We start from the raw sequence: 16,137 nt of genomic DNA on the forward strand, positions 1-16,137 counted from the left end.
ATATATCACATATACCAATATCCTCCCACGAAAGTATTCTAATATTTCTTTTTATTTTATTATATTTAGTTAAAAGTCGGCTAATGAATTTATCTAAGTCATTTTTAATTTGCTCAATATAACATTTATGTTGAATAATTTAACAATACTTGATTTCATTTATTAGACATTTTTAATAAAATCAATCATTTATTGTATGCTTATAAAATATTTGTCCAATTCACCTTCTGGGTCGGTTCCCGGATGGAGGTGTTCCGTTTTGTCAGCTTAAATACCCCCTCCTAGATAGAAACTTCCTTAGATGAAGGTCCTTTATGGGCAATTATTTTATAAATTTATTATTTTATTTATATTCATTTTAATCCTATTAAAACAAATTAAAAAGATTAACCTATTTCTAATCCTACTAGAAATAACATAAGTCTATGTTGATTAATTTTAAACTATTTAAAACTAATTAGGACCTATGTTTGCATGCAATTCTTGATTATAGATTTTAAACTATCTCATTAAAACTATAACACTTAAATTTTAATGAATATCTCATTAAAGATATTCACGCACGTCATTCCACTATTTATTATAACGATTTTAATATATAGTATGATGCATGAACATATTTAGGTTAATCATACATCACTAACATAACACTTATATCATCATGCATGAGCATGCTAATTTAATCATACATCTATATAATATAACCCTTATATTTAATTATGATGCATGTACATGTTTATCCTAAAGTGGGTATATTTGAATCTATATGACATACAATATGTAATATGAATTCAAATATTAATTTAAACATCTATCAATGCATAATTAAATTAACTTAAACAACAAAAATTAGACCAATTTTAATACCCTAATGAAAAATTAATTGATTAAATTAATATAACTATTATATTAATTTAATTAATTAATAATTAAATTAAATAATACATTAAAGAATTAGGTTAAAACAGCTGTTGAAAACGTATTGAGTGTGTCGCCTGCTTTCCGTCAACTCTCAGAGCATTGCAATGCTGTGACTGCTATGCGCTGCTGCTGCCTTTCAACGTTGCAATGTTGCGATAACAGCGTCGCGACACTGATTGGCATAATCATTCTGTTTTGTACGTTTTTGGCTCCAAATTTGCCCCGGACACCTTCATTTCTTCTCGATCTCTTCAGTAACCGTTGCTCTCTCAATCGGCACGGACCTACAGACTCAAAGCAAGAATTAAAATGCCTAAAAAAATACAACGGGCTCTGACAATTTAATCAAATTAAAAGTAATTTAGTACCAAAATTAAAAAAAAAAAACATTCAATTTTACAAACCGGCATTCAAACATTCCAAATGAAAAATATTAAACCCACCTCTAAACTGATTTTGTTTTGAAAAATACGAAAAACGAAGAAGCAAGAAATTGGCTCTAATACCAATTAAAGGGATCAGATCCCGCAACGAAGGTATTTTGTTAGAACGCCTTGCATCCTGCAATTCGATTTTTACATGAAATCATCATACTAAAACAGAATATAAACATGTAAATTAGCATGCTTTGGGAAAAGATTAGAACCATTCTTACCTTTGTAGATTCCCAAGTTCCAAGAACGATCCTCTCGAAGTTCCAACGAATAGCTCCTCCTACCGCTTTGATTACGAACGATTTCTTGAGTGATCTCAAACACAACCACGAGAATAACCTCGTTATTCTCTAGGATTTCAATAGAATGATAGATGGTATCCAATTGGGAGAGGGGGAGGAGAAAAGGCTTTTGGGGAGTAGAAAGGATTCTCTTTTTGTAGCTTCAAGAAAATTTTCCACAATAACACTTGTGTGTTGTGTATTATCTCTGTATCTTCAAAAGGGGCCACAAGTAGGTCTTTATATAAAGAATGGTCAAGCCTTTTTCCTAATCCTTTTCCTATTTCCCTTTTCCACAATTAATTAAAACTTATTTAATTAATTTAGCACAATTAAATAACACTTATTTAATTTAATTTGCACATTAATTAAATAACTATTTATACAATAAATCCAATTTAATATGTATATATTAATGATCATAAATATCGTATGTATATGTGCAATACCTCTCTATTAATTAATTCTTTATGAATCTAATTCACTTGAATTAATTAATCGAATCTTATTCAAATATTACTTTCCAATTTATTTTTAGCTATAGATCATATCCATAATCAATTATATATTAATCACATTAATATACGGTTTCCTCAAATTAATTTGAACAATTCAAATCATCCATCTTAAATATCCTCTAGTAAGCTAACAAGGGAACCTGATGTGTTAGGGAACCTGATGGACATGTAGATCAAAAGCTCCAACGATATGAGATTAATTGGCTAAACTCATTAACCATGTCAATCAATATTCGCTAACTGTGGGCGCACTCCACTAAAGACCCACAACTGCACTCTTCTTACTACAGATATATTTATGTATCTATCGATATAGATCAATAATTGCAAGTGAGTCATTCACGAGTGTTCGTAAATCCAATTAGGTCAAATTACTATTTTACCCTTGGGTTTCCTCTGACTCTTTAAGTATCAGTGCTTCTCTAATGAACAACCTATTTATCATCCAACCAATAAACATAAACCCTTCCTAGGCCAATGAGAAGGTAAGACCCTTTATTCAAGTCCCAGAGAAACCACTTAAAGGAACACTCATCTACTTACCCTTAATGCAAGAAGAAGTGAATTTCATCTTGTATTATTATGTTTCTAGCTCACCACTCAGTCTTGTCCCCAAAATGGTAGACATATTGGGTCGGAAAAATGGCCACTCTCACCCATACAAATCAAAGGATAATCCCTCATGAACAAGAGTTCATAATATACTCAGGATTAAGACTAAGTTTCCTAGGTCATCCTATTGAAATAGGAACCTACCTAGTTAACGGCGTTACATCTAGTGATTACTATTTCGCGGTCCAGTCTTATGGAAACACATCGCATAGAATACCTCCGCTTGCATGTTAATTACAAGAACGCGTTGGATCATTGTGTTTGTATCAAATATAAAGTGGGTCCGTATCTATAGTGTTACAAGGATAAGGTACCCAACCTTATCCTTATACTATAGACCCTTCAGACTGTATCTTGAACATTGATCCCTGTATGTTTTAACATATAGTTCAAGACTCATAAGACAACCTTGGATGTTAGTTTATTGGATTTAAGGTTATTAAGAAAAAATTGACAAACAATGCAAACAATATCATTTACTGAATTAACATCTATAACTCTTTATTGATGACGGTCAATTAATAATATTTACTATGTACGCATTTTATGGCATAAAACCCAACAAATAGGTCATCTATTTTAAGAACTTCAATATCATGACTATGACAGAAGTCATAAACCATACTCAATAACGAATCCCAATCAAACTCTCTTGTTTTCTGCAGTCTTTCTTTACAAATTTTGACTAAATTCATTGCATTCACAATATCTTGATATTTTCTTTGTAATGATTGGGACAAATCATTTGTGATTCTTAAGATAATTTTCAAAAAATATATATGAAAAACAAAGTCAAAAGATAGAATTGAACTTATTAGAGTTTTTGCTTCATATTTTTATTTTGAATTTGATCCACCTTGCACAATTGTCTTAAGTACATCAACTACTGGAGAAAACATTGTAATAAAACTCGTTAAAGTGTAGTAACGTAATCCCCATCAAGTATCTCCCAGTCGTTTAATCATTGTCTCCTAATTTATTCCTTGACCACTAAATATTTCATCATTATTTAAATCTTCAAAAATTTTCATTCTATGTTTCTCTCGTAGAATATCTCGATATTTTGCTGATGCCCCAATTACATTCGTCACATTTGTAACAATTAAAAGTAGACCAACAATTTCCACATGACCAGACATCCATTTAAAAAGTTTCAATATGTTGTTTTTCTTTCAAAAAAGCCTCACATTTACCGAAAAACCTTATTGTGTGCACTATTAGGACCACCAATATGAATATGCAATTTCTCTTTTTCCTTCCAATTAGAAAATCCTTCACTAACAAAACAGTCACCTCCTGACTCTTCACTTACTTCTAGTTTGAACAAATAGCAATGTAAACAAAATGCGGCATCATTTAAAATGTTATATTCTAACCAATTAGAATATTCACTAAATCAAATTGGGTTAAATCTTCTTGACTTTGTACCAAATTTCTTAAGTGGAAAAGTACAATTAAGAGGCTGACAATGACCATTTAGTAAATATGCTTTATAAACTTAATCTCGAATATTATAATTATAATCATAAATTTTGGTTCTTAGACCAGGATCTACGGGTAGTTCTTCTAGGTTGAATTCTGTATAAGATCGATCATAACTCAAAACATTTTTCTTCTTTGAAGATGATGCCTCCATTGTCTCTATTGTTTTTTTTTTTTTTTTATAATATCTCACCATATTAATTTTGAATTAACTCTACAAAATTATTAATAATAAAAATATTACATTATATTACATAGGTCCAAAAGCATGAAAACTAAGTCTAAGAATATTTTAAAAAGTTTGTGTATCCAAACGAGTGACAGTAAATAATCCTCTAACTTGAACTCTGAAATTAATTTTAAAAACCTATACGAGTAATGTGAATGTAAAAATAACATGAAAACAAATGAAAATATATAGAGTAATGTGAAATAAAAAATATGTACAAAAATTTAACGACACGATAAAAATATCTCTCCATTTTGAATTAGAGCTAACTCTACAAAAGTATTCACAATAAAAATATATATATATTAAAAACTATTATGTAGATTTTAAAATATAAGAACTAAAAAGTCTAAGAAGAATTTCAAACTTACAAATCAATAATATGATACGTATAGGCTGACGAGTAACAAATAAATTATCATATACAAATCTAAAACTGATATATATAACGAAAATGACGTGGGGAAAGAAAAGTAAACATTACCTATTCAAGAGTAAAAAAATCCACTTTTATTTCCAATAAATTCAAATGAAGTCCAATGAGAATCAAACTTGAGTCTTGTACAAATTCAATCAACCCTTTAACCACTAAACCACAAACAAGATTTAGTAATAAGAATGCATTTCTTAATAACATTATTAACTAACTTAATTAACACATGCATTTATTAATTGTACAAGTTCAATCACTTCTAAATTAATTAACACTTATTTATTTAATTAAACATAATTAAATAACATTTATTTAATTTAATTTGCACATTAATTAAAAAACTATTTATACATTAAATCCAATTTAATATGTATATATTAATGATCATAAACATCATATTATATGTGCAATACCTCTCTATTAATTAATTCTTTGTGAATCTAATTCACTTGAATTAATTAATCGAATCTTATTCAAATATTACTTTCTAATTTATTTTGAATTATAGATCATATTCATAATCAATTATATATTAATCACATTAATATATGATTTTCTCAAATTAATTTGAACAATTCAAATCATCCCTCTTAAATATCCTCTAGTGAGCTAACAATGGGACCTGGTGGACCTATAGATCAAAAGCTCCAACAATATGAGATTAATTGGCTAAACTCATTAACCATGTCAATCAATATTCGCTAACTGTGGATGCACTCCACTAAAGACTCACAACTGCACTCATCTCACTACAGATATATTTCTGTGTCTATGGATATAGACCAATAACTACAAGTTAGTCCTTCACGAGTGTTCGTAACTCCAGTTGTGTCAAATTATCGTTTTACCCTTGGATTACCCCTAACTCCTTAAGTACCAGTACTCCTCTAATGAACAACCTATTTATCATCCAACCAATAAACATAAACCTCTCCCGGGCCAATGAGAAGGTAAGGCCTTTTATACAAGTCCTGGAGACACCACTTAAAGGAACACTCATCTACTTACCCTTAATGCAAGAAGAAGTGAAGTTCATCTTGTATTATTATGTTCCTAGCTCACCACTCGGTCTTGTCCCCAAAATGGTAGACATATTGAGTCAGAAAACTGGCCACCTTCACCCATATAAATCAAAGGATAATCCCTCGTGAACAAGAGTTCATAATATACTCAAGATTAAGACTAAGTTGCTTAGGTCATCCTATTGAAATAGGAACCTAACTAGTTAACGGCGTTACATCTAGTGATTACTATTTCGCGGTCCAGTCTTATGCAAACTCATTGCATAGGATACCTTCGCTTGCATGTCAATTACACGAACGCGTTGGATCATTATGTTTGTATCAAGTATAAAGTGGGTTGTATCTATAGTGTTACCAGGATAAGGTACCTAATCTTATCCTTATACTATAGACCCTTCAGACTGTATCTTGAAAATTGATCCCTGTATGTTTTCACATATAGTTCAAGACTCATAAGGCAACCTTTGATGTTATTTTATTGGATTTAAGGTTATTAAGAAAAAATTGACAAACAATACAAACAATATCATTTATTGAATTAACATCTATAACTCTTTATTGATGACGGTCAATTAATAATATTTACTATGTACGCATTTTATGGCATAAAACCCAACAAATAGGTCATCCATTTTAAGAACTTCAATATCATTACTATGACAGAAGTCATAAACCATACTCAATAACGAATCACAATCAGACTCTCTTGTTTTCTGCAGTCTTTCTTTACAAATTTTGACTAAATTCATTACATTCACAATATCTTGATCTTTTCTTTGTAATGATTGGGACAAGTCATTTGTGATTCTCAAGATAATTTTCATAAAATGTATATGAAAAACAAAGTCAAAAGATAGAATCGAACTTATTAGAGTTTTTGCTTCATATTTTGTTCTGAATTTGATCCACCTTGCACAATTATCTTAAGTACATCAACAAAAAACATTGTAATAAAACGTTAAAGTGTAGTAACGTGATCCCCATCGAGTATGTCCCGGTCGTTTAATCATTATCTCCTAATTTAATCATCGACCACTAAATATTTCATCATTATTTAAAGCTTCAAAAAATTCCATTCTATGTTTCTCTCGTAGAATATCTCAACCTTTTGTTGATGCCCCAATTGCATTTGCCACATTTGTAACAATAAAAATCATACCAGCAATTTCCACATGAGTTTTAGCAGCAGGTAAGCGTTAATTGAAGCTAATGAGAAAAACAATGAATGTAAAAAGCATATTCATTTTCTTTCACCATAAATGCTTTCAATCCATTGAACTGGCCTTGCATATTACTTGCTCCATCATATCCTTGTCCTCATAATCGAGTTTGATACTCAACTCGTGCTTGGCCAGAAATCCTATTTAAAAAGTTTCAATATGTTGTTTCTGTTTCAAAAAAGCCTCACATTTACCCAAAACCTTATTGTGTGCACTATTAGGACCACCAATATGAATATACAGTTTCTCTTTTTCCTTCCAATTAGAAAATCCTTCACTAACAAAACATTCACCTCCTGACTCTTCACTTACTGCTGGTTTGAACAAATAGCAATGTAAACAAAATGTGGCATCATTTGAAATGTTATATCCTAACCAATTAGAATATTCACTAAACCAAATTGGGTTAAATCATCTTGACTTTGTACCAAATTTCTTAAGTGGAAAAGTACAATTAAGAGGCTGACAATGACCTTTTAGTAAATATGCTCTATGAACTTAATCTCAAATATTATAATTATAATTATAATCATAAATTTTGGTTCTTAGACCAAGATCTATGGGTAGTTCTTCTAGGTTGAATTTTATATAAGATCGATCATAATCCAAAACATTTTTCTTATTTGAAGATGATGCCTCTATTGTCTCTATTGTTGTTTTTCTTTTATAATATCTCACCATATTAATTTTGAATTAACTCTACAAAATTATTAATAATAAAAATATTACGTTCTATTATATAGGTCCAAAAGCATAAAAACTAAGTCTAAGAATATTTTAAAACTTACTTGCCAAGTTTGTATATCCAAATGAGTGACAATAAATAATCCTCTAACTTGAACTTTTAAATTAATTTTAAAAACCTATACGAGTAATGTGAATGTAAAAATAACATGGAAACAAATGAAAATATATAGAGTAATGTGAATATAAAAATTATGTACAAAAAATTAACAGCACAATAAAAATATCTCTCCATTTTAAATTAGAGCTAACTCTACAAAAGTATTCACAATAAATATATATATATATATATTAAAAACTATTGTGTAAATTTAAAAATATAAGAACTAAAAAATCTAAGAAGAATTTCAAACTTACAAATCAATAATATGATACGTATAGGCTGACGAGTAACAAAGAAATTATCATATACAAATCTAAAACTGATATATATAACGAAAATTACGTAGGGAAAGAAAAGTAAACATTACCTATTCAAGAGAACTTTGTTGAGAATTGAGATTAAAAGCTTCTCTAAATTTTGAAGGAAAAAAACTTCCACAGATTTTCTAATTTTTTGGAGACTGATTTGCAATTGCAACCTTAAAAGCTAAAACCTACTTTGTATTTTAATTTCATATTTTGATTTTTTTTTTTTTAAAAAAAATCCACTTTTAATCCAATAAATTCAAATGGAGTTCGGCGAGAATCAAACTCGAATCTTGTACAAGTTCAAACAACCCTTTAACCACTAATCCACTAACAGGATTGAGTAATAAAAGTGCATTTATTAATAATATTATTAACTATAACTTAAAAATTTATATTAAAAATACAAAAACTGTTAATTTGAGGGGGGCATGTGCTCCTGGCCCCTTTGTGGCTCTACCCTTAGTCGAAATGTATTTTCATCACTACCTGCGACATATTTATGGATAGTTGCAAGTTTTTTTTTGTAACGGTTTACTATTTACGCAATAGTTGTGCGATGATTTCGGTGGATCGTTGCAATCTTGCAACTTATTATTTTTTCGTCGCATTGCTAGAGACGAAAATTGAAAATTATCGACAACATTGCGATGATATGATAATAATCGCTATTTATTCATCGCTAAAGGCTAGATTACTTGTAATGTAATATTGTTATGCACAATTATATTTCTCAACATGATGACAAGTGATGAAGGATAATATCGATCTTCAAAAGAATTTCCAACTCTTATCTTCTACTTAGTTTCATCCTTATTTTCAAATCAAGTTGAACCGATCTCTTTTCTAAAGGGTTAAGAGATCTATTGTTTGAATTTTTGTGATTGATTGATTTGATTTACAATTTATTCTTGCTCAATAGTTGTTTGAGTTTATTTTGTTTTTAATGCTTCTTCACTTTTGGTCATAGGAGAGTTGATTCTAAAATTAGATTCTCTTGCTTAGTAGAATTAGGAAACATGCAATGGCAATATCCCATGAGGCACGCCTAAAGAATTCTTTGTTCATATTAAAACTTCAACATTTTATTCTAGATAGGGAATTTTATGAATTTGAAATAGAAATTATGAGGCCAACTTTTGCTCATAAGAAATAATTACATAAATTGGAATTCTTGTCTACAACCCAGGAACAAAATAACTGAAAATTAGTTGGCATAAATGGCATGGTTTTAATTTATTAAAATCATGCAGGTAAAATCAAATCCAAGCCTATTTTATCTTTTAAAAAAATATATATATTGTAACCTTTTATTTTAAATTTCGAAGGTCGGTTAAATTTTAGTTTATCTAAATATAAATTATGGTTAATTGTCCCTACTTTAGAATTTATATCTCAATCTTAGAGGACATGGAATGTAAAAAAAAAAAAAAAAAAATTAAAATTACAAATATAATAAAATGTCACTGTTTATTAATGGTAGACAGTAATAGACTACTATCATCTATGACTGTTTATCAATATATATCACAGATAGATTGTAACATTTTATTATATTTGAAAATATTTTCAACCGTTTTATCATTTAAAACAATTCTCCTTTTAAAAATAATTCGTGTATATATATATATTTTACAAAGGATTTGTATCTCCTTTTAAAGCATGGGACCGATAATCTCTTTAGTACAATAGAATGTGAGGGGATTTAAACCGTGAACCTCTTGGGTATTAATATATAGTATATGTCAGTTGAACTATGTTCGTTTCACTTTGGTACTGTTATTTTTTATGCAAATTTATGTTTATTATATAGTTTTTTCAAAGATTTTCTTTTATATATTATTATCATAAACTAGATAAGCCCTACAAAGCATTAGAAACCTACCTATGGATGAAATTAGAAAAAGCTAATTAATGGGATATTGGAATTTCCATGTATAGGAATCTATCCCATATTCTTAGCCAAAGAATATATTCTCTTTTCTTTCTTCTTTTTTTTTTTTTTTCTCATCCAAATTTATTTATTAATTTATTTGAAGCACATCCAATTTTATTTATTGATTAGACATTGGAATATAAAACAATCTTTTTCAAATGCTTACACACCACATCATCAATGTTGATGCATTTATATTGCATAATTCCTACGAATTTCTCCAATAAAAAGTGCTCGTGACGCTCACGTGGGCCCTAAAATTTCTTTTTTCCTATCTAATTTCTTTCCCTTACGTAAAATAAATAGATACATATGGAGATATGGAGATATGGAGATATCGAGAGTTTAAAATGTGGATGTCCACTAAAATTTTGATGTCCCAAATTATATAAAATTTTAGATAAAAATATAGAAAATGTTCATATTAATAGATGTTTTTTTTAAAAAAAAAAAATTATAAGAACAATTTTTTTAAAAGAAATATTTAAATTAGTAAACTAATTGTTATACTTTTTAAACTAATTAAAATATTTAGGTTTAAATACTATTTTAATTCCTTACACTTTGGATTTTGATTTATTTTGTTAGAATCGAATGTCGATTCTTGTGCCGTAGATAAACTCATTGCCTTGAAAGCAGATCGGCGCGACCTCGGTGTTAAATTGCCAAAGCCGGTTGCTCCCCAAAATTAACACAACTCTCAATCTTTGACGTGCACTTGTCGGAGAATGAGTTGGAATCGATTAAAATAATAAATCTAGAGAAGAAAACATGAGGAAGAACAAAAAGTGAAATATTTTTCGTCTCTTTTCTCAAAAACTAAGAATCATTCTTAAAGGAAATGGAGGAATAAAAAGTGTTTTTAGAATTAATTGAATAATTAAATAAAAATCTTTTACAATCAATTGAAGAATTAAGTTTCACCAATTAATTTTTGGAATTAATTTAAATAAACAATTACAAAACGGTTAAAAACTCTTTTCTTTTTGCTATAGGCTAAAAGCCCAAAGTCATTCCTAACACATTTTGGTCTCTACACTTTGACCGTGTTTATTTTGATTCATGTACGGTCAAAATGTTCATTTTGGTCCCTACATTTTTATTTCATTTTTTAGATATTAAAATGACCATTTTTTTAAAGTTTAAAGACCAAAATGAATTTAAATTGAAAGTACAAAAATCAAAATGAAATTTTGAAAGTACAGAAACAAAAATGAACCAAAGTTGAAAGTATAGTGATAAAAATGAACACTTTTAAAATGTAGGGACCAAAATGAACCAATACTCAAAGTATAGATACCACGATAGTATTCAAACTAAATATTTATTATTTATATTATATTCACATCATTGAGTTGCTTTCTCTTTATATGTTTGACTAATTTCTCTTATAATACAATGGAAATATCGATTCACCATTCATATTGAATAGACATATCAACCATGATTAGGTCAAGTTGCCAATTAACACTTTTGGTAATATCTTGCATCATCGTCTTAGACGATGATTATTACGATTATAATATTTTAATAATAAATTTCAAAACAACCATACATTTCTGACAAGGTTAAAAAACACAATATTAATAAAAAAAAAATTGTATGTTTTATTGAACTCAATATGACATATAGGAGAAAATAGAATAATATCGATTTATTTATTTTTACTTATTTGTGATTGTTAACAGATATTTTTCAAAAAGTTACAAGAACAAAAATATATATATATATATATATATATATATTTAAATTAGTAAACAAAATTTTTTATGCTTTTTAAACTAGTTAAAAAAATATTTAGTATTTATACTATATTCACAACATTTGATTGTTCTCTCTTCATATGTTTGATTAATTTCTCTTATGATATAATAGAAATATCGGTTCACCATTCATATTCAAGAGACATATCAATCATGATTATGTTAAGTTATCAATTACCGTTTTTGGTAATATCTTGCATCCTCCTCTTAGACGATGAAGAATACTATTACAATATTTTAATAATAAATTTCAAAACAACCATACGTTTTTTATAAGGTCAAAAAGAACCATTTTAATTATAAAAAAATCGTATTTTTTAATTGAAATTAAAATGACATGGGAGAAAATAGAATAATTTCTATTTATTTATTTGTGATTCTGCTTGAAAAAACTTAAATGGTTAGGTTATGAATAAAACCTAATATTTTTTATATATATTTTCACGTGTGTTTGCTCACGTGGTGCTCAACTCTTGGTCTAAGTATGAGAGACGATATTAAAAAGATATTCATATTCTTTTACTTGACTTTTATTTTTTTATTTTTTTTATTTTGGAGCATAATATCGTCATGAAATCTTCCATCTTTATTGTGTTGAATTACATTTTTCTGATAGCATCAAAACTTATACTTTCAGGTTTTTTTTTCTTTGGTGGTGTGTGTTTTTTTATTAGGACGGTGCTCATAAATAAACAAGTTTTCGTTTGATAATTATTTAATTGTTTTTATTTTTTAACCCTACAAACACATGTTTCACTTTAAAATTTTTTACTTTTTCGTCTAAAATATTTTTTTTATTTTTTAGAATTTGACTAAAATTCACTGTTTTATTCAAGAAATATGAATATTATTATAAGAAATTGAGAAATAAAATAGACCTTTAATAACTATTTAGTTTTTTGTTTTTATTTAAAAAATTAAGTATATTTCATCTCTCAATTTGTTTCTATTTTTCTTAAGTAAAAGAGTTTGATTTTTAGCCAAATTTCAAAATACAAAAAAAATATTTAAAAAATTAATAATTTCCAATGTTTAGCTTAATTTTTTTAAAACACTGATAAAAGTAGATTATAAAACAGACCTTAATAATTCCAGTGTTATGAGAAGTGAGAATTTGAAAGAAGACCCTCCTTTTGTTTTTCAATTTTCAATTTTTTATTTTGATTTTGAAAACATTAGTAAAGATAGTTAAAATAGTAAAAAAAAAATGAAAATAATATTTATAAACTTAATTTTAGAAAATTTATATCAATAAACCATTGAAAAATGTGGTTACAATCACATTACTCAACCCCAACCTCCTCTTTTTTTTTTGTTTTTACATGTCTACAATTTGTTGAAAATAAAACAAAATTTGAAAAAGTGCATTTATTTATACTTTTAAAATTTAACGGTAATAACAGTCCGACTATATCTTAGACACTCAAATATATAAATGAATAATTGAGGTGGTTTGATAATCATTTTATTTTTAGTTTTTAGTTTTTAAAAATTAAATTTATTTTCTTGATTTGCATATTTTTTTAATTACAATTGTTGAATTGTTAACCAAATTCTAAAAATAAAAACAAATTTTTAAAAGCTACATTTTTAGTTTTCAAAATTTGGATTTGTTTTTTAAACTATTGGTAAAAAACGATAACAAAGGAAGAAATTTGAAAATAGAAATAGTGTTTATAAGTTTAATTTAAAAAAATAAAACATCAAATGATTACTAAACAAGATTTAAATTATATGAAAGTTAATCTTGTTTAACAATTCTACTTAAAAAAATAGATCTTGTTTAACAATAATAAATATTTTTAAGTAGATCTTGTTTAACAATAATAAATATAGGTCTAATTTAATCGATAGAAACATTTGATAATCATAAAATCTTGCTTACCAGATTTTATATAACTGGATTATTATCTTTTTCCATCTACCCGATTTAACCCTCGACGATTTACATAATGTATGTATGAGTGTGTTAGATCCGTTAACTAACTATTTGATTTTTTTTTCCCAAAAGAATAACAACATTTTAGTTTTTAAAAATTCTACTCATAAACAATACTACCACCAATTAAATTTCTTTTTATTTTGTTATCTAATTTTATGGGTTATTTTAAATAATCAAGTCAAATTTTAAAAATTTAGAAAACAAAAAACAAAAAAAATGGTTTTTGGTTTAATTTAAAATTGGGCTATGAAATCTGTTAAGTTAAGAATAATAAAAATCATTAAAAAATTGTAAGAAAACAAGCATAATAAGAAAAATTGCAAAAAACACCAGTAAATTATGGTGATAGTTGCAATTACACCCTCAAACTTCTACAAATTTATAAGTTTGGGGACCTCATTTTAACAATTAAATTTAAGGATTCAATTTTTATTATTAAAATGTGTTTGGACCCAATTTTCACAATCGTATAACTTTAAGGGTCTAATTTTAATATTTATAAGTTCAATGAATCAGTTTTTATACAATTAAAAGTTTGAAGGTGTAATTTTGACTACCACCATATTTTAAAGGTGATTTTTACCATTTACCAAAAAAAAATATTAAAAAAATAAATAATTAACGAATGGAGCATAAATTAAAGTTTTCATACCATATATATCCTTGAAGTAAAAGTATTAAACTCTTCATAGATGGTAACTTCCCTTTGGAAAAACCTCATGAATTAAAAAAAAGAAAAAAAAAAAAAAAGTAAACTTAGCTTATGTCATCTACTATTCTCTTACCCACGTGGTGTATTTTCATTGGTCTAATAAACAAGTCAACTCTACTAAAATCTACGAGCGCGACTAGAAAAAATACACCACATCAGAAAGTCAAGTACGTCGGAGAATATCAAAGCCAAAGAGCTCCGGCTTCTTTGAGCAATTTGTTGAGACAGCCATTGAGGTGGAGGGTGATGATAGCATTGGCGGAGCCAACGAATCGGCCACCGATGAAGACGGCAGGGACGGCGGGGTTGCAGCCAAGGTGTAAAAGGGCCCATTCAATTTCTTTACCTCTTGAGTCCTCGTCGAGCTCGTACACGGCGGGGCTCACTCCTTGGTCGTAAAACAGTCTCTTGATTGCATGGCTCATGCAGCATGAGCTCTTGCTGAATATCACCACCGCCTTCTGTGACGCAACTTTCGCTATGCGTTCCATTTCAAATATATTCTTCTGTGCTTTGATACTCGGAAAGACACCGTCGGAAATCCTATCGTCTTCTCTCCTTCTTGCGAAGTATTGTAGAGGGAATTTTTATAGTTGAAGAAAGAAGAAAAACTATTGGTATATATATAGGCTACAGGTTGTGGACTGTATTTTTTTTTTCCTTTTTTTTTATTAGGTTTAGTTTTTTATATCTAAAAGTGACCTGCGTGGAGACGACTAATCGAATCTCTAGTCTTGAGATTGATATTACAAATGGGTATTTGTAGTAGGATTTTTTCTTTCTTTCATAATATATGAGATTGAGGAATAGAACATATGATCTGATAAAGTTCGACATTACAAGTTTTATGTCAGTTGAATTATACTCGTTTCAACAATAGGTATTTAATTTTTTTTTTTTTTTTTAATTTTTGGACTTTAAAATTTTATAACAAAAGGTTTAGGGAATTATTTTTTATGTTTAATGGATTTATAATTCTATCTTTGTTAATTGAAATTGTGGAGTAAACATTGAAATAAATTCAATTCAATGTTAGAGACCCACATATATTACATACGAAATTGAAAGTTTAAGAATTCATCATAATACAAAATCTAAATAGAATCTAATTCTGGGAAGTTCATAGATTTATTGAAAACTTTATTTTACAACGTTGAAAGTTGAAGAATATATATGTGGATAAGTGCCAGTTAGGTATTTAAATCAGGTAACAAATAAAATCAATTTTTTTATTATAAGAAAAGAAAAGTTAGGGGCGGTTTGACTTAGAAAAAATTTGAAACATAAAAATAAAGTGACATATTTAGCCTAAAAAGGGATTGAAACTAAAGAAAAAGCAAAGGTAGGGAGGGAAGAAGGATTGAGATATGGGGGAATGTTTTGGCTTTAGTAAAATGGAGTTTTTTTTAAAAAAATATATATTTATTATTTATTATTATTATTTAAAAGAAAAAAAAAAAAAGAGTCCTATTTTTGACAT

At 27.8% G+C, this 16,137-nt stretch overlaps 1 protein-coding gene across 1 annotated transcript; it reads right to left on the reverse strand.

Annotated features, from left to right (window-relative positions):
* Nucleotides 1–14,571: 14,571 nt before the first annotated feature.
* On the reverse strand, nucleotides 14,572–15,257 carry LOC150038317 (monothiol glutaredoxin-S10-like). The gene has a single exon (XM_090306190.1). It carries the CDS (start codon nucleotides 15,146–15,148, stop codon nucleotides 14,840–14,842), a length of 309 nt encoding a protein of 102 aa, XP_090162316.1. The 5' UTR covers nucleotides 15,149–15,257; the 3' UTR covers nucleotides 14,572–14,839.
* Between the last annotated feature and the right edge of the window lie 880 nt (nucleotides 15,258–16,137).

This window comes from Benincasa hispida, chromosome 1 (assembly GCF_027475165.1).
Source record: "Benincasa hispida cultivar pf3 chromosome 1, pf3_genome.v1.1, whole genome shotgun sequence".
In the NCBI taxonomy this organism is placed as follows: domain Eukaryota; kingdom Viridiplantae; phylum Streptophyta; class Magnoliopsida; order Cucurbitales; family Cucurbitaceae; genus Benincasa; species Benincasa hispida.